The sequence below is a fragment of the Cydia fagiglandana genome, chromosome 22 (genome assembly GCF_963556715.1).
Source record: "Cydia fagiglandana chromosome 22, ilCydFagi1.1, whole genome shotgun sequence".
Lineage (NCBI taxonomy): Eukaryota > Metazoa > Arthropoda > Insecta > Lepidoptera > Tortricidae > Cydia > Cydia fagiglandana.
Window position 1 is genome coordinate 6593116 of NC_085953.1, and position 23727 is coordinate 6616842.

Sequence of the window (23727 nt, forward strand, 5' to 3'; positions counted from 1 at the left end):
TCCTAAAGAAAGAAATTGATGATCCGTTGATAATAATGATAAAAAAGTGTCAACTTCAAGCATTCTTTGAAGAGTGGAAGGATGTTAAGCAAGGAAAACCAGTAAGCAAGAAAAGTGTACTTACCACTCTGAATCCACAGCTGGACGACTCGGAATTACTCCGAGTTGGTGGGCGGCTGCATTACGCTGAATTAGATGAAGACCAAAAGCATCCCATCATTTTACCAAAGCAATCGCTGTTGACGACTCTCGTTATACGAAATGCACACAAGGTTACACTCCACGGAGCGCCACAGCTGATGATAAACGTCATTCGAGAGAAATATTACATCATTGGTCTTAAATCAATAGTTAAATTATATTGCAGGAAATGTGTCACCTGCATTAGATACGCAGCAACAAACAAACCTCAACTGATGGGGCAATTACCTTCACCGAGAGTGAACATAAGTAGAGCGTTTCTTCATTCAGGTGTTGATTACGCAGGCCCAATAAACATACGGGTATCAAAGGGTAGAGGTAATAAATCCTACAAAGGATACATATGTCTATTCGTATGTATGGCAACGCGTGCTATACATTTAGAAGCAGTGAGCGATTTGACTTCGCAGGCGTTTTTGGCTGCATTCAAACGGTTCGTGTCACGTCGAGGTCATTGCAGCGAATTATACAGTGACAATGGGACAAATTTCGTGGGAGCAGCCAGAGAGTTAAAAGAATTGTTTGATGAAGAAAAATCAAGATTTCTACCCGAGATCGCAGATTGGTTGGCTACAAACGGAACACAGTGGCACTTTATTCCACCACAAGCCCCCAATTTCGGAGGTCTTTGGGAAGCTGGTGTACGGTCCTGTAAATTTCATCTGAAGCGAATAATTGGCAATTCAACACTGACGTTTGAAGAGATAACTACAGTGCTTGCGCAGATTGAAGCCTGTCTAAATTCAAGACCAATGACATGTATCCAAGATCAAGGTGATCCCATGCCCTTAACACCCGGACATTTTTTGGTGGGTGAACCTTTATTAGCTGTTCCAGATCATAACTACGAACATTCACCAGTTAGTTCATTAAGAAGATGGCAACTTTTACAGCGAATGTTACAGGATTTTTGGCGGCGTTGGTCGCAAGAATACCTTACACGTTTCATGCAAAGATATAAGTGGACACAGGTTGTACCTGAACCAAAGGTTGGCGATGTGGTTCTAGTAAAGGAGCTTGATTTGCCTCCAGCTCGGTGGTTGTTAGGTCAAATTGTTGAAAGACACCCTGGAGTGGACAACGTTACGCGAGTTGTCACGTTGCGCTATAAAAATTCTTTAATCAAACGACCAGTGTCTAAGCTTTGTGTCTTACCTTTAGCAGATTAATTGTTTGTTTCAATGTATTGTATTATTATTATTTTCAACTATTCATGACACACTTTGGTGTTATTTAATGTTTTATTAGTTTCATATAATGAATGGTTTCGCTTAACTGTTTTTATGATTGTTATGTTTTCAAGTTGGAGGAACTGTTTATGTTATGTGAACCTTATCAGAGCTATCGAAAGATTTACATGAGAGTTATTATCATGATGATTACAATTTAGTAGTTTTGTTTAGTTTAATACCAGCCTTGCATTGTAATCAAAGTTAGTTAAGAACAGTCGTTCTTGGCGGGCGGCATGTTCAGACTGCAACCTTTTTACGTTCGTAATGTATTCGATAATGACATAAATTTGAATTTAACATATTAAAAAGAATTGTGTCACCAAATTTTCACTCACATCTGTCATATCATCAAATATAGTCGCCCTTTAATATAATTTTCGTATTTTTATTTAAATTACAACAAAATAGAGAAGAAATTACACCAATTTTATTCATGGTCCTTGCTGAACCGGATATAAAGGGAAGTGCAGTGTTTTTAAGTTTCAATCTAAGAAGATAAACTGTGAGTACATTCAAGTTAATTATTAGTGTCGCACATCGGGTTTCCAGTTATCAATTACGGATTTAAAAGTGTTTACAATAATCAATGCGTTGTTTAAGGTGGTTTATTACTTTACGGAAGGTTAACCGGAGCGTGAGGAAGTGAAGCAGTACTCACAAGAATATACTCTATTACAATGTTCTAAAGTTCAAACTAGTAAAACCTCAGTAGCTTCTCAGATTCAGTTGTTCGACCACACGCTGTACGACAAAGTTCGCGAGTCCCTGCCGTACTGTAAGGAGGCCTTCCCCGAGATATACGGGAAGGTTAACCGGAGCGTGAGGAAGTGAAGCAGTACACCCAAGAATATACTCTATTACAATGCTCTAAAAGTTCAAACTAGTATAACCTCAGTAGCTTCTTAGATTCAGTTGTTTGACCACACGCTGTACGACATGATTCGCGAGTCGCTGCCGTACTGTAAGGAGGCCTTCCCCGAGATATACGGGAAGGTTAACCGGAGCGTGAGGAAGTGAAGCAGTACTCACAAGAATATACTCTATTACAATGCTCTAAAAGTTCAAACTAGTAAAACCTCAGTAGCTTCTCAGATTGAGTTATTCGACCACACGCTGTACGACAAAGTTCGCGAGTCGCTGCCGTACTGTAAGCACTGTGGAAACACAACGCAATTTAGGTCATTAGGTGAAATAACATACATTGTATATATTTATTTTTTATTATTTACAAAGTGTAACAGTCAATTGTAAAAATAAATATAACAAAACATACATTTCTTAATATCTAAACCTTTAGAACAAATGGTGACACCTTAATTAAGATTTCATGTGCAACTTTTTCTTTAAGTAGGTTCTCTAAAATACCAGTTGTGAGTTTACATTGTATACTAAACGATCGCTGTCACTGTGATCCATGCTTTTTAGGCACAAAAATTTAGGCACTTATGAAAAAAATGCTATTTGGCAAATTAGAAGTTACAAAAATTGCCACTTAGCAAATTTGAGGTTACAAAAGATGCTAAATTTAGCAGCTTGCCTACTGCTACTGCTAGTACTCGTACTGCGACACGATGACGACGAGCCTGGCCACGGCGCTGCCCGCGAACTGCCGGCGCTGGTACAGCGACATGGTCAGCTCCAACTCGGCCACCTGCGGACCTTCCAGCGCGCACAGGAGGGACACCACGCACATGTTGCCAGTAGGCCGCGTGCTGTAACATACGAGCAAAGAGAATAGAGTAGAGACGGATTGTCAAAGTAAATTATGTAGCCACAGTTTTACTGCCATCTTTCGACAGAACATATAACTGTTAGAACGCCATTTGACTTTGATGATTATTCTTTCACTGATTTAATATTAACGCCATCTTCTCGACTATAGGCCAAAGGTCTGTTGCGATTTTTTCGAGCGATGCTGGCGCCATAACCTTCAGCCTACTCTCGAGTAGATGGCGTTAACGTTGATATTAATATTTAACACCTACCAGTGAAATAATAATGATCAAAGTCAAATGGCGTTCTAACAGTTTTCATCGTCTTTCGAAAGATGGCAGTAAATGTACTATGTAGCTGGGCATATTCATTTTAACTTGCACTTTCAGTAACGTCTAACCGTTACATTCCTGACAAAATGTATGGGATTTGACATTGACCGTCAGTTTTGTAACGATTGCTAACCGGCCGTTAAAGGTAGCTACATAATTTACCATAACAGCAACTCTCTATTTCAAATTCTCTTTTATAGGAGGTATAGTTGCTGGAAATAAATGAAGATGGAATACACAAGCAAACGAATAAGTAAAAGACTCAATACCAAGTCCTAACTGAAAACTGTATCCATATAAGCTACTAGCTCTGTTGAGTAAAACTGAATACACGTAAAATTTCTTATTTGTAATAAAGAAAACAAAAAATAATACAGACAAAGACACGGATGGGACAGAATATCGTTGGACATTTAATAGTCGATTTTCAGTGAGAGAAAACATTGTGAGGAAGTCGGACTAATCCTGGGTCGGAAGGTCAGAAGGCAGTAGCTTTCGTAAAAAAAACCAGTGCTTACGCCGATTCTTGGGATTCGTTCTAAGCGGACACCATGCTTACAGCTCACATAAACCGGCACAAAAAGCCGTGACAACGCTAGAAAGATGCTGATGACTTTTAGCTAGGCCCCCAGCTAGTACTCACTCGAAACAGGCTAGACCGGCCGGCGTGACTCCCGGCGCTGTCTGCAGTCGGCACGTTAACCAGCCTCATCTAAAAACTCATTGATGCACTTTATCGCCCACTGCTGAGCATAGACCTCTCTTCTAGTACGCCACTTGTCCCGGTCGAGCTAATCTCATCCAGAAGTGACCCGCAATTTTCCGGATGTCGTCCACCCAACGAGCCAACGGACGCGAGGCGCTTCTTTCATTTGAAAGCGGCCACCGTTCTGTTAACATTTTAGTCCACCTGCCATCACTCTGCCTAGCAACATGCCAGGCCCCCACTGCCGTGCTAACAACATATGCAGTAATCGCAGTTGAAATATCATGCAATTGTTAATCTTGTTCTCTTTGAATAAGTTCTTTATTTAAACGATGATTTTCATGCAAGTACTGTAAATACAATAAGCAGGGCAGCCCAGTACTCACTCGAAACAGGCCAGACTAGCTGGCGTGACTCCCGGCGCCGCCTGAACGTCCACCAGCCTCATCTCGAAGCTCATGAAAGAGTCTGCCCACGCTGGCCCGTGCATTGTGAATAGATCCACCTAAAAAGACACCATAAACAATATAGACTTTATTATTGTATTTTATTTGTAATTTATTTACATAAATCTTAACATATAATATTTATTTTGTAGCTTCGCCAAACTGCATGACAGTTTGTAGGCGAAAATAAACACTTTTTATTATATACCTATTTAATTTTTTTCATTACACAGGTACTAAACTTAATTATGTTATAGGTAACACTTAACTTGTAATGTACATACCTACTTATTAATAGTAGTTTAGCCTATTTTGACAGAGTGGTAACTATGGAACCCTACACTGAGCATGGCCTGACATGCTCTAGGCCGATTTTTTTTATTTAGTTGCTACATTTGTCGCTAGATGGCGCTGCTTGTCATTTAGATGGCGCTATCATTTGTTCACCGTGTAGTTTACATAAGATTTATGCCAACCGTGGCACAATTTAAACCAAACCCACGACCTAGAATTATGCCCCTTTTTTAATTTTAATTTTCGAATTCGTTCTTGCAAATTCCAGCAAGAACGATAATAATATGTGGCGAGCTGTTGAGTAACGATCCCACGGACCCGAGTGCTCCCGAGAGTCGGTCAGGTTCCCCGTCTCCGGCGTGTCTTCGTCGCTCGGAGTGGACCCCAAGGGGACCTGCAGGACTCTTAGCCGTCCAGAGAAGAGTCCTTTTTAGGGTTCCGTACCCAAAGGGCAAAAACGGGATCCTATTACTAAGACTCCGTTGTGCGTCCGTCCGCCCGTCCCTCCGTCCTTCTGACACCAGGCTGTATCTTATGAACCGTGATAGCTAGGCAGTTGAAATTTTCACAGATGATGTATTTCTGTTGCCGCTATAACAACAAATACTAAAAAGTACGGAACCCTCGGTGGGCGAGTCCGACTCGCACTTGTCCGGTTTTTAGCTATACGCTCCAGGGGTGGAAGCGAAAGATGCATAAAGACGTGAGTTGGCACAGTGGCTGTTAACAGTACTGCCCTAGTACCACTGGAGCGAAGAAGTTCTTATAAGATTGACCGCCCTCAGATTACCTAACAGGCGTGAAGTGCAGAATAGTGCATTTTTGCTGTTGCTGCCTTATAGGATGGTTGACTGTCAGGTCAAATCAAGTTCTCTCTCTTTTTTATTCAAACTGCGGGAACGGTTAGCGACTAGTGTATATGAAACGCACACACGACGTCATGTTCAAATTAACGTCTCCTTCTACATTTAGTTATAATTAAATATATATAGGCTGCTATTTAACTGATCACCAGATTTAATAAAATTTAATACCAAAAAAATCTACTTTACCACCCTAAAATAATGAATGATCACCAAAATTATAACACCATTTTAATGTGAAATGATTACCAATTTTATTACATTTTACTATCCTATTAAAGGAAATGACACCAAATTAATCATTATTAACCCAAAAATTGTAAATAATTACCAAATTTCAAACCCCAATTTAATGTCAATTGATAACCAAATTTTTACATCGTGCTATCCTATTAAATAAAATGACACCAAAATAATCATTGTAAACCCAAAAATAGTAAATGACCACCAAAATTAGAACTCCATTTTAATGTAAAATTATAACCAAATTTTTAAATCTTGCTATCCTATTAAAGCAAAGCAAAATTTTCTAGTTGCATTTCGTTTCTGTATGGGTTGCAGTTCAAAACCTAACCTAACCCACTTTTCTAGTAACATTTCGTTTCTGTAAGGTTCGCAGTTCAAACCTAACCTAACCCACTTTTCTAGTAGCATTTCTTATCTGGAAGGGTCGCAGTTCAAACCTAACCTAACCCACTTTTCTAGTAGAATTTCGTTTCTGTGTGGGTCGGAGTTCAAACCTAACCTAACCCACTTTTCTAGTAGCATTTCGTTTCTGTAAGGGTCACAGTTCAAACCTAACCTAACCCACTTTTCTAGTAGCATTTCGTTTCTGTAAGGGTCGCAGTTCAAACCTAACCTAACCCACTTTTCTAGTAGCATTTCCTTTCTGTAAGGGTCGCAGTTCAAACCTAACCTAACCCACTTTTCTAGTAGCAATTCGTTTCTGTAAGGGTCGCAGTGTTAACCTAGCCCACTTAACTGATAGCAGTACAAACCTAACCTAACATACTTTTCTAGTAGCATTTAAGTATGCCTACCTAAGTTATGGGGTACGGGGGTTGAGCGGGAGGGGCTAGTAATTTTGGCATCATTTTACTTTATTTGGTAATATGTATAAATTTTTTGGTATCACAGTGGTTTATTTAGGTGAAAATATCGCATTTATTTGGTCTTCAAGATTTGGTGATCATTAATGATTTTTGGTAATCATTCAATATATTTGGTATTCGAATACAATTTGAAGTGCAGTCGTAATTAAAATGGTGGTACATTTGTAATTTTAGGCCTTATTTTTTTGGTGTTCAGTAATTTTTTTTGGTAAGCATGATTTTTTTATTTAGGGTACCAAAGTATTTTTTGGTGGTCATTATATTTGTAGCCATATATATATGTATATACAGTCAACAATCCTATTGGACTTATGTGCTTATTGTGTCTTTTTTTTCTTTTTCCTTGTTTTTTTCTGTTACTGTATGTTTTGCGACAGTAAATGACTTTTTATTTATTTATTTTATATTAACTGAGCCAGTGTAGTAGGTAGTGAGGAACTTACTCGACCGAGCGGAAGGTAGATGTTCGCTACGAAGGTGATGAAGTTGTAGCTGTAACTGCTTGGCTGGTGCACGCAGTCCCAGTCTGACATCGCGCAAGTCCGCTGGATGCGCGTGCATCGACTAAAATATAAGTTAAATGTTGAGAGTTTTGGTTTGTAGGCTATAACAGGCGATAAATAAATAAATATTATAGGACATTACTGGAGCTTTGGTGTCCATGACTGGAGAAAAAACATAGTTTTAATTTGTTAAGTATGTGGAAACTGATTGCAGTATCTTTGATACAACACGTCTGAAACATGAAAGACGGGTAGGACATTCATCTTTTAACACTCTAAGCGATAGACCATTTACATGTATTAGGGAAATATCACAAATACTCCAAATTTCCTCTTAAATGTCCCATGACTGGTGCTGTTACCTTAAGGTGTAATAAAAATAGCGGTGATCCGTTTAAGTAATAAAGAATAAGGGATATTTGGTGTCGTGTTCTGATTAGGAAAAAGTAGGTCGTCCAAGTCTGCCAACCTTCCAAACAATCTCCATAAATTTTTTCTCGCCAAACAATTTATCTTTTCCTTTTTCCTTATTAGAACGTTTTACCCGAATCCTCACTATTTTTGATCCATCTTGAATTTAGCTTTTGCTTTTAGTAAGTACGAGTTATATGTAAATTGATATTTACGAGGTCGTTTATGCACTCAACCTTAACTCCAAATCGAAGCTTGTCGTATCACTTGTCTAAACTACCTGATAATCTTAGTCAGCCTGAATGAATATGAAAGAAAACGCTTACTGCTTAGCCTCCAGCTGGTATCCTGCTGGGCAGTTGATGGTGTGACAGTGGTAGCTTCCCCGCGTGTTTTGACACACTTGGCTAGGATCCGAAGACCGAGCACACGAAGCTTCGCCAGTCTCGCACTCGTCAATATCTGCAAAAAATATCAAATTTACACAATCTATAGAGCACTCAATCCTAAAGTATACCTAAAATTCCCTCAGCTGCCGCACTGAATAAATTGTAAGTAGGTACAAGAAGAGCATATATGTGACGTTCCACGGAAAAAGGCACCTAATGGCGGCTGGCGCTTACGTCGCATAGCACCGCAATAATATTGGAGCGGCGTTAATAATAGCGTGAGCGCCAACCGCCATAAGGTACCTTTTCCAGTGGGACGTCACATATAAGAGCAGAGCAGAGGGTATAAGAGCATTTCGATATTAGCAAATATTAGTTTTCCTTTTGGACGTACCTATAATCTTACGATACTTTTAATCCCTTCCTATATCCCTTGGAGCACGGGCACTGGTATGTGCCAGGTTCAGTGATGACTCAAGGTGGGCGCGAACTCCACGCAGACAGGAGCGTATTTAACCTAAGGCCATCCGGGCCATGGCTCGGGGCGCGTACGCCGCCCCTGGCGGATTGCATTTTGTTTTTCTTCCTTGACTTTAGGGCGCCGAAACTTATTGGCCCGGGCGCCAAATTTAAAAATACGCCCCTGCACGCAGAGCTATTCACCGCTAGCCACACAAGCCCTGGTACTTACCGATACAACTATGCTGGTCTTCTGATAGCCGATAGCCGTTGGGACAGGAACAGCGGTAGCTGCCAGGCTCATTGACGCACTCTCCGCCGCACAAACGCGCGCGGTTACGACTTGAGGCAGATGCGGCGAATTCTGCACACTCGTCCACGTCTACACAAGTCCTGGAAACAAAAGGATAAACACTCTAAACTGTAATCATTTGCCTAACGTCAAAAGGCAGACAGCGTGCCCTTAGGCAATGTCGTTGTTTTTATAGTTGTAGGTCGTGCACGTGTTCTTGTGAATCCTGTCACGATTCCATCCCATCGTGTACTTATGAAACCACCTATGAAATCTGTAAGGCCCCTGAGGGCTATGAGAGCAGTAGCTTGGTTCGTCCGAGAGGCGACCAGCCACGTAACCACTCGCTATTTACATTTCCAACCACTTTTTCAACATAGGTATTTACTTTTCCATCGTATGATACTTACTTCCCATCCTCCTGCATTCTGTATCCCTGGTGACAGTAGCAGCGGTAGGAGCCCCACGCGTTAGCGCAGCCCTGCTGGCAGATTCCTGGAGTTTCCGTGCACTCGTCTACGTCCATGCAAACCTGGTAAAATGTTCACAAACATTATATGCGTGATGAATTAATATTTTCGAAGTAAAATACTTAGTCGCGGATAGTGGGACGATCTATTTTAAATTAGTATTTTTGACCATGTTCGAAGATCTTTCCGGACTTGGCGGTGTGAAATCGGTACGACATCAGTTTTACTTTCCGATTGGCTTATTTGGGAAAAATGAACATCAAAAAATGAAAATAAACATCGCGATATTCCACTTGAGTATTGTTAGGGTTCCGTACCCAAAGGGTAAAACGGGACCCTATTACTAAGACTTCGCTGTCCGTCCGTCCGTCTGTCTGTCACCAGCAGGCTGTATCTCACGAACCGTGATAGCTAGACAGTTGAAATTTTCACAGATGATGTATTTCTGTTGCCCGCTATAACAACAAATACTAAAAACAGAATAAAATAAAGATTTAAGCGGGGCTCCCATACAGCGAACGTGATTTTTGACCAAAGTTAAGCAACGTCGGGCGTGGTCAGTACTTGGATGGGTGACCGTTTTCTTTTTGCATTTTTTTCCGTTTTTTTTTTGCTTTATGGTACGGAACCCTTCGTGCGCGAGTCCGACTCGCACTTGCCCGGTTTTTTTTTCTCACAAGACTTACTTTGTCATTAGAGCGTGCATTTCGGAAGCCTTCATTGCACTCGCAGCGGAACGAACCCACGGTGTTGACGCATTTCGACGAGTATGAACACGGCTGTAAGAAAGTGAGAAATATTGTTAGTAATATACTATTATCAAGCACACACAACTACACATTAAAACACTTTGTGTATGATGACCGCACAGCCTAATCCAAAATACCATCATTAATTCCATCATTTATTAGCTCTTTATTGTTATTTGCAAGACAATCGTATTCGTCGAAATCTGTGTACTCGGAATCTTTAGAGCAGACCAGGTAGTGTCCAGGCTCCAGGGGCACAATATGTAAAGTGTAAACGCAGCGCTGCAGACAACCGCACTCTAGCTAACCCAGGCCTGTCAAATTCAATGTTCAGCTTAAAACTTACGTTGTTCTCGAGTTCTCGAGTGGAGACCGCGCATCGGCAAGCGTAGCGTAGGACGCCCTCAGACTAGATGGAGCAATGATCTTCGCAAGGCGGCTGTGCCAAGAGCTGGATCAGAGTTGCCGCAAATCGTGCTCAATGGCGTGCAATAGAAGCCTATGTCCAGCAGTGGACGAGAGTAGGCTGATGATGATGATGATACTTACGTTGCCGTATTGACACTCGTCGATGTCCTCGCAATCTTTAGAGCCAACCAGCTGGTGGCCAGCTGGGCACTGGCAAGAGTGTCCGCCAAAGAAGTTCTCACAGCGCTGGAGAGGACCGCACTCTGACTGGTTCACGGCGCATTCGTCGATGTCTGGTAGCAGAATAAATGATGTTAATAAAATGAAATGTGTTGAGAACGTTCTTAGCAAAAATACATAAGCATCTAACTAGGTACTCAAGTTGAAATCACATAGGTATAGTATATTCTACTTGTATAACATTTTTGAAGGCATCAAAATGATTTGGGGATTGCCCGAACAGCTGTCTTGAGCGTCTCTACTCTAAAAATATTACAGCAGTATGATTTTTAACATTTAGGAAATATTGGTGTCAGTTCGTTTATTTCATTCATTCATTTTGTTCATTTATTTTCGTGTGTATGCCGCCCACTGTAATGACGAGAGGCTCCCAGAGATTGGAACGCGGGTTGCGTTGCCCTAAACTACGTGAGATACTCACCCAAGCACATCTTGTCCGAGGTCAGCCGGTAGCCCTTCTGGCATGACGTCATCACTGCGTCGACTTCACGAACACGGGAATATGTCGGGCGTCTGTAGCGGGGCCCGCGGGTGCCGTACTGGGCGCCCACTGTGATAACGTGGGGATCCCGCGAGTTGGGCCGGGGCCTGGGTGGGGTTTGTGCTGGTGGAACTAACAAAATAAATACAAAAATTATGATTGTATTAATCAGTAGGTGTAGGTACACGTAGATGTATACTTGATAAACTTACGGAATTCAAAATGGTCTGGTCAAAATTATACTGAAATGAAAACGACGAATGACAGAATTTTTGTAATTCAGTGTACCTACGCCGTAAGTTATCAGCCACAAAATGGATGGAATTAACTTATTGCATTATTATAGTCCCCTGTGCTTAAAATCAAATTCATAAAGAACAAAAAATACAAAGATGAATATGTACCATATACTGGTGCCTTTTCACACTGGAAGCCGCCATCAACATTAACGCAGCGCTCGTTCGCCACGCAAGTGTGCCGGTTCGTAGCGCACTCGTCGATATCTGGAAAGACATTTTTAAATATATACCTACCTAAGGATAATAATAAATCACACAATTTATTAATAGTATCAGAAAATATATAAGTCGTCGTATAAGAAACAAGTCGTCAATCCAATCCATAGTTCGTGATCAGCAACTCAGGCTTCGTCAACTAGACACAACAACAAATTAGCTAGGTACAGTACAGGCTTCGTCACCTACTCTACTAACAAATGATGTAATGTAATCTATCTAACCGGTTTTCGTAAACTTCCGGCACTGAATTCATCTGCTGAGTTGACCAAATTTTTACTCTGCATCATAAAATAAATCTCTCTTCTTCTACCTCGCGTTATCCCGACATTTTGCCACGGCTCATGGGAGCCTGGGGTCCGCTTGACAACTAATCCCATGATTTGACGTAGGCACTAGTTTTTACGAAAGCGACTGCCATCTGACCTTCCAACCCAGAGGGGAAACTAGGCCTTATTGGGATTAGTCCGGTTTCCTCGCGATGTTTTTAATTCCTTCACCGTAAAGCGACTGGCAAATATCAAATGATATTTCGTACATACGTTCCGAAAAACTCATTGGTACGAGCCGGGGTTTGAACCCGCGACCTCCGGATTGAAAGTCGCACGCTCTTACCGCTAGGCCACCAGCGCATCATAAAATAAATCTACGGCCTGATTAAGCGGGCTAGAAACCTCATGAAAATCCGTACCAACACACTGTCCCTGTCTGGAGTCGTAGATGTATCCCATCTCGCAGAACTGCGGTGTCTGCGGCGGCCGTTGCGGTTGCGGCTGCGGTCGTGGTTGCGGCCGTGGTTGCGGAGATGGTTGCGGCCGGGGTTGTGGTGATTGAGGCCGGGGCTGCGGCCGGGGTTGTGGTGGGATGTAAGGCCGAGGGGCCTCTGGAACATCAAAGAAAGAGTAAAAATTAATTAAGGAAGGCGGTCAAATTAAAGAGACACTGGGCTGGCCTCGTCTGTCGGAAGTCGTATGAGTTGTACGGTAAACTAAAATTACAGAGTACCATCGCCCACAGCGTTAACTGTACATCGGTGGACCTTAATACCATAGGCATAAGGAGTTAGGAGTGCTGCTGTTTGTACAAACCTTACATTCTTTTCCACTTGACCTGTGGAAGTTGTAGTAGATGTAAAAGTAGTGGAAGACGTATTAGGATGGTATCTCAACTATCCAATATCTTGGTCCAATGTGTATTTGAGTCTCACATTTTGCTTAATGAGAGAATGAGACGCAGTGCACACTGGACAAAGAAATTGGACAGATGGAATACCACTCTTAGGGATGGTGCGGGTGCCACAGTATCGTAGCCCGACAGATCCCTTCTAAAGCCTTTTATACACTCATAGCGGTACCGTTCAGGTTCGTAGGAGTGTAAATACACTTCACAATGCCGACTTATGCTTGTGTTTACTTTTCCTTACCCGCAGTAGTGGTACGGGTTGATTTGGGAGGAACTTGAACCTAATGTACAGACTTACGCTTATAGGTAGAGGGGCTTGAGCCTCCGCCCCCTAAATCCACCCTTGCTTACCAGTGGTGGTCGTGGTAGTTGTAGTAGTTGAAGTAGTGGTGGAGGACGTGGTGGGGATGGTGGGTGCCACCGCGCAGTACCCCGATGGGTCTCTCCTAAAGCCCGTTATACACTCGCAGCGGTACCGGCCAGGTTCGTTCTTGCAGGTTTCCAGTGCACTGCAAATGTGGCGGCCGGCGCATTCGTCGATATCTGCAAAACACAAAGCGTTAGTTCAATCCATCATGAAACAAAGACTTAACTTTTGTTGTCTTCAAGTAATCAGAAATCGTTCATTGCGCACTATTGCTTTTAAATTATGGAAACACATGGCACACTAAAAAGGATATTTTGCAAGTATTCTTCTGATTCTTATAGGACTAAAGTGAATGTAGATAGGTAATACGTAGGTATGCCGACAGGTGACAAGTTAGTTTTTTGGATAGAGAATCTGACTGGTTTTGTTATGCCTAGTACACCTACACAAAAGGTTTCTTAAATTATCTTTCTAATTTTATGGCAGCGCCATTAACCTTATCGCAAAGCTGTCAAATATTATTTGTAAGAAAATATTTTGTGCGCATTTGCACAATATTAAATTCAAAATTTCTGAAAGACAAACCTCAACCTATTTTAAGCATTTACATTTTGAGCTGCTCATCTCAATCGACTTTTTACATTCAACCACCAACCAAACCAAAACGAATTCACTCACCAACGCAATCACCCGCTGCATTCTTCTCATATCCGTTCAGACAATGCAGCTCATTCGGATCAAAATCATCCGGTTCATTATCCTTATCCTTCCCAATTACGTTCGTCCACTTGTCCTTAGGCAGCTCCGAAGTGTCCAACTCGACTCCTCCAGGATTCTTCTCTTTTTCAACTACCTCTGGTGTCGTCGGAGGAGGGATACTGCTAGGTAGTCTATTTTCAGGTCTTCTAGGGTTAGGTGTGGTTTCTGGTGGAGAAGGGTTTGTTGGGTTGGGTCTGGGTGGTCTGTTGGTGTATGGTCTAGTCGGTCTGCCGAAAGGATCGTATTGGGTAGGGGGTGGTCGGTACGGTCTGGGTGGGGGTGGCCTTGGTGTAGTAGCAGGTTTAGGGGTAGTAGTAGGTTTAGGAGTTGTAGTTGTAGTAGTTGTAGTGGTGGTGGTACTTGTTGTAGTGGTAGAAGTGGTAATAGGTTTTGGAGGAGGTAGAGGAGGATTAGGTTTAGGAGCTGGTTTGTTGGCACCTCCTGGTCCTGGATTTCGTGTGTCGTTGGTCGGTTCTTCATCACTGCTGGTTATAAACAGTTATAAACATGTTGAGTTGCATGTAAGTTTTTGCACAATGATTTCTTATATCTAACAAAATAATATTGTAAAAAAAAAACTAAATAAAAGGAAAGCTACGGCGGATTATGATGTTTGAAGATTTATCTCTGAATGTATTATAATATCGCCTCTCTCGTGTTGAAATTTGGTCGAGTGAGCTACTGTACCCGGCCCTTTTTACCAAGCCTATCTTCCCGCCTTGACCCTAGTCCCCAGGCAACTAAAAAAACAGGAGCCAATTAAAAAGAACATACTCAGTGTAATAGTATTCGTAGTCATTGGAGGTGGGCGCGGGGGTGGTGGTGGAGGAGGTGGGGGCGCGGCGCGTGCAGGTGAACGAGCCCAGCACGTTCAGGCAGTGCAGGCCGGCGCCGCAGTTGTCCAGCTTCATGGCGCATTCATCAACGTCTGGAAAGGACATGGCATATTTTATTGCACTCCGAGATGCAACAGGCCGAGGATTTTCAAGGACCGTGGGCGTTGCTGGTTCACCTTAAATAAATATCGTGATAAAAAAGGCGCTGCTCACTAAACATCAAACATCAAACATCAACATTTATTCAGCAAATAGGCCACGAGGGCACTTTTACAGTCAACATTGAATTTCCGTACAAGCAAAAATTTACATTAACATCAACAATTTTATAAAATAAAACTAACAATTCAATCTAACGTATTACAAAGTACGTATTAAAGTCCATGCAAGCTTCCTTGCTCACACTCCACGCCACACAACGAGATATTCCTGTAAATATACTGCTATACTGTTCTAGAACTTCTAAACAACGCGTACCTAAGAATAATGTATTCAAAACTTTTTTTTATAATATAAATTTTGTATAATAAAATATTTTTCCAGTGCGTCACGTTCTTACAATTAAAAAAAAAATCATAAAGAATGTGACGATCTGGAAAGGAAATCTATGGACACATTTTTCATGAATGAGGCGTGAATGTACAAATGATTCTGAGTAAAATGAGCCCAAGAAGTCAATATTTTGAAGACATGAATCAAATGTAGGTACACTTTTTTTTGGAAAATGCGCATTGCCGGCTTTTAACAGGGAAGTACGCTGTTTCTTTAAAGGTTCTTCCTCAGGAAAGGGAGTCCCCTCAGGGAGGGGAGAAAAAACTCCTCAGTTTAGCTGTGCGAGGCAGAAAGTTTCTGGGGAAGTAGTCAAATTACCTTCACAGGATCCTGACGTAGAGTCCAGCTCGAAACCGTTCTTGCAGCGGCACTCATGCCCGCCGAACGTGTTGATGCAGTTCTGGAACTGGTCGCAGAGATGAGTGCCCTCGCGGCATTCATCGATGTCTGAAAGGTTCATAATCGTATTTTTATTATATGTTAGAAAATCTCCACAAAATAACAGGCCCACAACGTTTAAAACTAAATAAATAGAATAGTTGATAGCATTACCATCGCATTTGTTGCTACCAACGCGCATCCTGGTTCCCTCTTGGCAAGTTTTAGAGGCCAACCTGAAATTTTAAAAGGCTGTCATTATTTTATGCTAGAACTAGCAATCCGGGTTACGCATCAACTATATACTCACTATACCTGACTCATGGTATAATACGTAATATACTCCGCCTGGTACTCTCTTCCCGTCTTTTCCAGTTCACCTGACTGACACAATAGATCAGGACCTCCTATCAAGAACATTACTGCCCCAGTCAGCGTCAACAAACCCGGTAAGCTTTGAATCAGACTCACATAGTAATATCTGAGCCAGTTTAATAACTGTCATGGTAGAGAACACTGGGCTCATGCCAAACGTGTTTTGCGTTATCTCAAGAAAACAAAACACTATTGCCTCAGGTATAGTAGTGAGTCTGATTCAAAGCTTACCGGGTTTGTTGACGCTGACTGGGGCAGTAATGTTCTTGATAGGAGGTCCTATTCAGGATTTTGTTTCACTTTGTCTGGCAGTGTAGTTTCATGGTGCAGTAAAAAGCAGAATAGCGTGTCATTGAGCAGTTGTGAATCAGAATATATTAGTATTTCTGAATGTATTAAAGAAGCTATGTACTTAAGGTCATTGTACCATGAAATTGCAAATAAGATGTCATTAATTACAATTTATAATGACAATCAAAGTGCCCTGAAGTTATTGGCCAACCCTGTGTTTCACAATAGGTCGAAGCACGTTGACATTCGTTACCACTTTAGTAGGGATATAATTGCTAAAGGTGTGGTAGAAGCAAAATACTTAGCAACAGCTGAGATGCCAGCTGACTTATTAACGGAGAGGTAGTTAGATTTCTTGAGAAGTTAGGACTTGTGCCTAAGTAGTAGGTATGTGTAGTTTTTTTTAAAGCTGTTTTTTTTAGTGCTGATGATGCTGATGGCTATGCTTAGATATAGTGGGGGTGTAGTTTTATGATATCCAGCAGCGCCATCAACAGTGTTGATTTAAATATGGAACTCCAAATATATTATATTTTTGATATGAATTGCTGTCATGTCGTTCTGTCTCACAATAAATAGTCTTCGGTTAACATGCACGTATTTTATTAATAATACTCACCTATGTGCTCAACTACATGAAATATATCGAAATTTTAAACAGTCAACATCAAAAGATCTTGGAAATTCCTACAGGGAAATGTATGCTTCCAGTATTTTTTTCTACAAAAATCCGAGAACTGTTGCAATTTTCTGTAACTGGCACAGTATGGACTTGCAGGTATTGTGAACTTACTTGGGTAAGGTGCTAATTTTGGACTTGCAGTCGTAGGCCCCCGGGAGGTTGACACAAACTTGATTCCTCTTGCACACCTCTGAACCTTCTTCGCACTCGTTAATATCTGGAAACACATTGAGAAAATACCACTTTATTTGAAGTCGTGACTACGAACCTGCTTGGTTTCTTATAAGTTGATCTGATCCTGGGCCGGTGGGCCCTAATTGACACCTTAAGCATTTTAATTGTTAGTTTTTGGGTTCTTTAAATACTATGAATTACCTTCACAGATACCAGTAGCACTGTTGACTTTAAAGCCAGGGGCGCATCGCTTGGAGACGTGATCCTGGCAGAAGAAAGCACCGTGGGTGTTGATGCAGTGCTGCGACAGCCGCTGACAGTCGTCGAGGTGCTCTTCGCATTCGTCGATGTCTGGTAAAATATTCGTCGGCTAAAGTCGCAAACCTCGTAACTCCATTTCAAGGAAATTAGTAATTGCTACCTTGGACAACAATACCTAAAGTCGCAAACCTCGTAACTCCTCCGCTTTGTGACTTTAGCCTATCGACCAACCGTTGGTAGCGCTAGCAGTTAGGTGTGCGACTTTCAAAATGAAGGTCGCGAGTTTGAACTCGACAACTCGTACTAATGAGTTTCTTGGAACTTGTGTATTTAATTTAAATCATATGATATTTCCCAGACCCTTTTTGGTGAAGGAATCATTGTGAGAATACCCAATAATGACTAGTTTTTCCTCTGAGTTGGCAGGATAGATGGTAGATTCTTTAATAAAATAGTAATTTAATTATTGAGATTAGGTTCATTGCTTAAGCGGACTCCTTGCTCCTTTAGGATGAAACCGGGATAGCGTTATGTTGAAGTGGATGCATAAATAGACCAATAACAAGGAAGTTACCTTCACTTTACGGGTGTACTATTCTACTTAGGTACCTATTCCAATGTCTATTGTTTTGACTAGTTGACCGTTGACCAAAACAATTGCAACTCACCAACACACTCATCATTAGCACCGGCCCTGAACCCCTTAGGGCATATGTCGTTCCGGCCTGCAGGAGGCTCTACGGGTGCAGCCTCGGTAGCACCCTCGACGGCCGGAGTCCCAGGCTTCCCGTTGCACTTGAAGCCCCCAATGGTATTCTCGCAGAGGTACTTCGGGCAGGGCGGGCGGGGGAGCTGGCATTCGTTTATGTCTGGAAAGGAAGATGCAGGCAAGATAGAAACAACACCAAAATATATGACGCTGTGACTTTAAAAAGTCGAATAATAGAACTGCATTCCTATTGATTGGTTTCAGCCGGTTTTAGCCTTAGGCCTCAGCTACAGTGCTTTAATCTCAGGCAAGATCTGGTAAGGTAGCCTAGCTGTGAAAAACTGAAAACACTGCGAAACCCTAAGGATGGATTATGCCTATGACTTTTCATTTATAATACAGTCGCCATTAGATATATCGGAGCGGCCAAGGCGCTCACAAAATATCTGACCACGTATCTATTGCCAAGGTGTTAGAGTGCGTGTTCAGATATTTTTGAGCACTTTGGTAGCTCCAATATATCCGATGCCGACTGTACCTTTGAAAACAGTCACATTTTCAATTCGTATGTTTACCTACGAGCATGCTGAACTTCACTTAAAAAAGTTTAATGCAGTTTAAAAACATTATTGCATCTTCTTCTCTTCTTCTTCTCAGCATATTTGCGTTCATTGCTGAACATAGGTATGCCTCTTTCATGGATTTTCATGTTGTTCTGTATGCGGCGGTTCTATGCCAGGTCGGCACTGCCGTCTTTCTAATGTCGTCCGACCATCTGGCTCGCGGTTTTCCGTTCCTCCGGCTTCCCAGTCGAGGTCTCCAGAACAGTACTCGCTGGCACCATCGGCCGTCATCCCTGCGGCAGATATGGCCGGCCCATTCCCACTTCAGTTGCGAAATTCTTTTGGCAATGGCGGTAACATTATTGCGTAGGTATTATGCACTTACCATCGCACACCTGGTTGATGACATTCTTCTTGAACCCCGGCGGGCAGCCGGGTACTTCTCGCTTCTTGAGCGGCACGCACTTATAGGAGCCCGGGGTGTTGTGGCACACGTGGTCCTTTTGGGTGCAGAGGTTATCTGCGGATTCAGCGCACTCGTTGATATCTACAAAGAGAAATGTGATATGTTGTTGGTTTAGCAGATTTGAGCACGTTATAGAGATCTAATTCCGTCTTGTGATATCTTTCTCTTCTCACGACTCGTAACTTTATTGCTATTATATTATAGGTATGAAATACAGACCCTGTGCAGGGCAAAGCATAGGATTTGCTAATGCTTAGAGATGCTATAGAGAGCTTTAAGCGCAATTACAATCTATCATCTCCTAAAAGTTGAGAAATGAACAGGCTGAACCATTGAGGCAGTGAGCTTAATTTTTGACCGACGGCTAGCTTCTTTGACTCAGCAAACTTCCATATCAAACAAGTATAAGCTTCACAGTTAGGATAGAGATGCCTAAGTAATTGCTTTTACTCGCGGTGTTAATAGCCTTGAATCATCAAGCATACCTGCGAAGAGAACTCAGTTTGAAAAAGAAAGCCGAAGATCAGGTCCTATAGGAGAAGCTAATGCCAAGTAAGATTGATGATGTAATAACTACTTACAACAACCAAAGCCGCTGTGGCATAGGCATCGGATAACGCCGTCACTGTCGTCGCAGTCCTGGTCTGCGTGGCAGGAGCCAGCCACGCAACGCCGGACTGTTACTGTGGTAGTTGTTACGGAGCTTCGGTTGTATCGGCAGGAGTTATCTACAAAGGCAAACCTTTGCAAGAGCCATCCTTTTGTTTCCTAAAGCCGCTGTGGCACAGGCATCGGATAACGCCCTCACTGTCGTCGCAGTCCTGGTCTGCATAGCAGGAGCTAGGCCCGCAACGCCTGACTGCCTCCGTGGTAGTTGTTGAGGGAGCTTCGGTTGTCTGATCAGTAGGAGTTCATTTAAGATAAAGGCCAACCTTTGCAAGAGCCATCCTTTTGTTTCCTAAAGCCGCTGTGGCACAGGCATCGTATAACGCCGTCACTGTCGTCGCAGTCCTGGTCTGCGTGGCAGGAGCCAGGCCCGCAACGCCTGACTGCCTCCGTGGTTGTTGTTGAGGGAGCTTCGGTTGTCGTCGGCTTTGTTGCCGCTTCCTGAAATATATTAAATTTAATAGGGATGATGTAAATTACACCTGCATAAAAAATTTTGCAGTTGCTGAGCATACTGGGGTAGATACGGTCGCCATCAGATATCAGATATGGGGTAGGTGCGCTCGCAAATATCTGAGCACGCCTATCTATTGTCCAGCTTGGCCGCTCTGATATATCTGATGGCGACGTTGGCGACTGTGCCTACCCCACAGTTTGCTCAGCACATATTTTTATGCAGGTGTAATTTACATCATCCAGAAGTTCCAGAACTCTGGTTCTACTCGTACAGCACATAAAGGAAGTGGTCTCTCTGCTGGAGGGTTCTTGGATGCCTCACCTTGAATCACATGCACTTTACTATTATCCACTTAACAAATAGGAATGAAACTTACAACACAGCACGTATAATAAGAGGTCTTCCTCAGGTAAGAGGCAGGGGAGACGTCTGCTGTGGGAGGGCTCCCGCAGGCCTCCACCCCCTGGGACTCTCCTGTTAGCGCACCGAATTTGCACTCTTCGCAGCATGTCTGAAATATTACAATAAAGCGAATATGACAGGATGTTAGGAAAATGTTGTGTATGTGTGAATATTTAAATCATGCTGGACAAGTTTTAAGGGATAAATCAGCCGAAATGTGTAAATAAGCTTTTTTAAAAATTAAAGTACCTATGCTAATTAAAAAATGAACTATAAAGTTCATTTTTTTAGCATTAGAAAGAACTTGAAAGAAGGTAAGCGATCTTCACATGTCTTTTAATTGAAAAACGCTTTGAAAAAATCAGTAACTATTACTTATGAAAGCAGAAGAGTATAAATGATCGTATTAGATTCATAATTGTTACATATTTGCCGTAACTTATTTTTAAAATGTGTTTTTCAATTAAAAGATACGTCTAGATTGTTTACCTTATTTCTAAAGCTAAAAAACGGACTGCAGATGTAAAGTTTGATCCTTATTGACTCTTTTAATTTCCAGAAACTATGAGAGCGTTTTGAGTTTGCGCCCTAATCATTTCTTGCAATGGCTTAGTAATTTTTATTCCCTTACCTACTTGTAGACGCCAATTTATGACTTAAAAATTAAAACCAAAATATTACTTTGCTAATCCGCGTAAAAAGATAACGTGCTAGTCAATCAGTGCTAACCCGTTATACTTACTTGCGTATTTTTTGCATGCAATTAATTTTCCCACCCTCCCACCGCAAAAATAAATACGCAAATAAATATAACAAACCACCACCAAAAGAATAATACTCGACACGTGTTTCGCGTCTCTACGAGGCATCCTCAGGAGCTGTTGATGGTCTAACGTCCGGCAACGGAATGACGTGTCCAGAATGGTCGGCCATATTTATACCTTGACCACTCCCCCTACTGTGCAAGTAAGTATAAAGGGTTAGCACTGATTGACTAGCACGTTATCTTTTTACGCGGATTAGCAAAGTAATATTTTGGTTTTAATTAATATGGATTTCCGCAAAGTAACGCCTGATTCTATTCGCCAATTTATGACGCCAAAAAACCAAGGAAACATGATTAATTTTACCTTTCCGATGTCTGTGCTTGGTACACTACATCGTTTGCTGGCGGCATACTTTGCGCCTGCAGCACAATCATCCTTTTGCCTGAAAGTAGAAAAAAAGTAATGTTGCATCATCATGCAGGTAGTCCAGAGTCCAGATCAGCGGATTTAACGGAGCCCTGGTTATAGATTTGTTTTCGCTTTTTCTCGCGGAGCCCCCACTGCTGAGGCTTTGCGGAGCCCTAGGGGTCCACGGAGCACACTTTGAGAATGGCTGGTCTAGAAACCCTCGAGCGACTCTACTAGAAATAAGATTAATATTGCATGGGAAAGAGGTGAAAACTCTCCATCATCTCCATGTTAATCAACTTATGCCTTATGCGTAGTTTTTAGGGTTCCGTACCCAAAGGGTAAAACGGGACCCTATTACTAAGACTTCGCTGTCCGTCCGTCCGTCTGTCACCAGGCTGTATCTCACGAACCGTGATAGCTAGACAGTTGAAATTTTCACAGATGATGTATTTCTGTTGCCGCTATAACAACAAATACTAAAAACAGAATAAAATAAAGATTTAAATGGGGCTCCCATACAACAAACGTGATTTTTGACCAAAGTTAAGCAACGTCGGGAGGGGTCAGTACTTGGATGGGTGACCGTTTTCTTTTTGCTTTTTTTTGTTTTTTTTTGCATTATGGTACGGAACCCTTCGTGCGCGAGTCCGACTCGCACTTGCCCGGTTTTTTTCTAACCCTAAAGGAACGGCGTATATGCACTTTGAACCGCGTTCGCTTTTAAGCCCTCGTATGCCGGAGCGCGGATCCGCGTACGAGGAAAATATTAGAAAAAAAATAAGATAAGATAATGTTTATTAAGCTCAAAAGGTTACATTCTATACATAATTTCATAAGTTATGTTACATAGGTATATCTGTCTGAGACTTCGAGCAACACGGAAGGGAGGCGGCATTCGCACTATTTCCCCTCTGCCGAGGTACAAGATTAGCGCGTCAATCTAATCTAGCGCGGGTAATAAAACTAGTTGCACTTGAATTTTTCACTAGACCGAGTCCAGACGCGCGCGTGAACACTGCTGCACAAAAATGCCTGTTTGCTCGGTTTTTTGTTATAAAAAGGGGTCGGGGACATCAAATTTACAAAAAGAAAGTGTTACATTTCACATGTTATATTTTTTTTACATATCACACGTTAAATTACATTTAAATACAATTATTATATTTTAGTCTCAAGTAATTGTTGGATTTATCGATTTTGCTCGCTCAGTACAAATTGCGGATCGGTCGAGCGACAAATCCGACTTCTCATCTTTCAGAATACAATGACATACTTCAACGAAAATGTGTTAGTGTGCGTGTTGTGACACTAGTCACTCGTCCGTCGTCCGTACACAAAAAGAGATCGAGGTTTGCAAGATTTGTCTTTGACGTGTGTCATTTTCTATGTATTTATGTCGTCATTACAGATTGGATTTTGTATGTAAGTGTGTGAGAAATGCGACTGTGTGCACCTTTCCCCCCGCGAAAAATGGCAGAAACAAAGAGCATATAATCACTACGTTTTAAGAGTCGGCACTCTCGAACAATCCTCGAACCGAATTATGAACGTACATATCCCAACACACCAAATACAGGCTTAAAGATCTCGCATCCAGGCCATAATTGTTAAAA

General features: G+C 41.9%; 1 protein-coding gene across 1 annotated transcript in view; it reads right to left on the reverse strand.

Annotated features, from left to right (window-relative positions):
* Window positions 1–2966: 2966 nt before the first annotated feature.
* The window catches only part of LOC134675462 (fibrillin-1-like), a 36418-nt gene continuing 15657 nt past the window's right edge, over window positions 2967–23727 (reverse strand). The window contains exons 3-25 of the mRNA XM_063533731.1: window positions 22067–22145; window positions 20911–21045; window positions 20344–20518; window positions 19331–19492; window positions 18342–18542; window positions 17614–17763; window positions 17350–17455; window positions 16065–16126; window positions 15831–15959; window positions 14899–15052; window positions 14044–14609; window positions 13350–13541; window positions 12508–12699; window positions 11706–11804; window positions 11242–11433; window positions 10722–10873; window positions 10110–10202; window positions 9364–9485; window positions 8894–9054; window positions 8140–8275; window positions 7343–7463; window positions 4571–4689; window positions 2967–3145 (exon numbers count right to left, since the gene is read on the reverse strand). Of these exons, the coding sequence (XP_063389801.1) occupies window positions 2983–3145; window positions 4571–4689; window positions 7343–7463; window positions 8140–8275; window positions 8894–9054; window positions 9364–9485; window positions 10110–10202; window positions 10722–10873; window positions 11242–11433; window positions 11706–11804; window positions 12508–12699; window positions 13350–13541; window positions 14044–14609; window positions 14899–15052; window positions 15831–15959; window positions 16065–16126; window positions 17350–17455; window positions 17614–17763; window positions 18342–18542; window positions 19331–19492; window positions 20344–20518; window positions 20911–21045; window positions 22067–22145 (3661 nt within the window). The 3' untranslated portion in view covers window positions 2967–2982. The remainder of the gene's footprint in view (window positions 3146–4570; window positions 4690–7342; window positions 7464–8139; window positions 8276–8893; window positions 9055–9363; window positions 9486–10109; window positions 10203–10721; window positions 10874–11241; window positions 11434–11705; window positions 11805–12507; window positions 12700–13349; window positions 13542–14043; window positions 14610–14898; window positions 15053–15830; window positions 15960–16064; window positions 16127–17349; window positions 17456–17613; window positions 17764–18341; window positions 18543–19330; window positions 19493–20343; window positions 20519–20910; window positions 21046–22066; window positions 22146–23727) is intronic.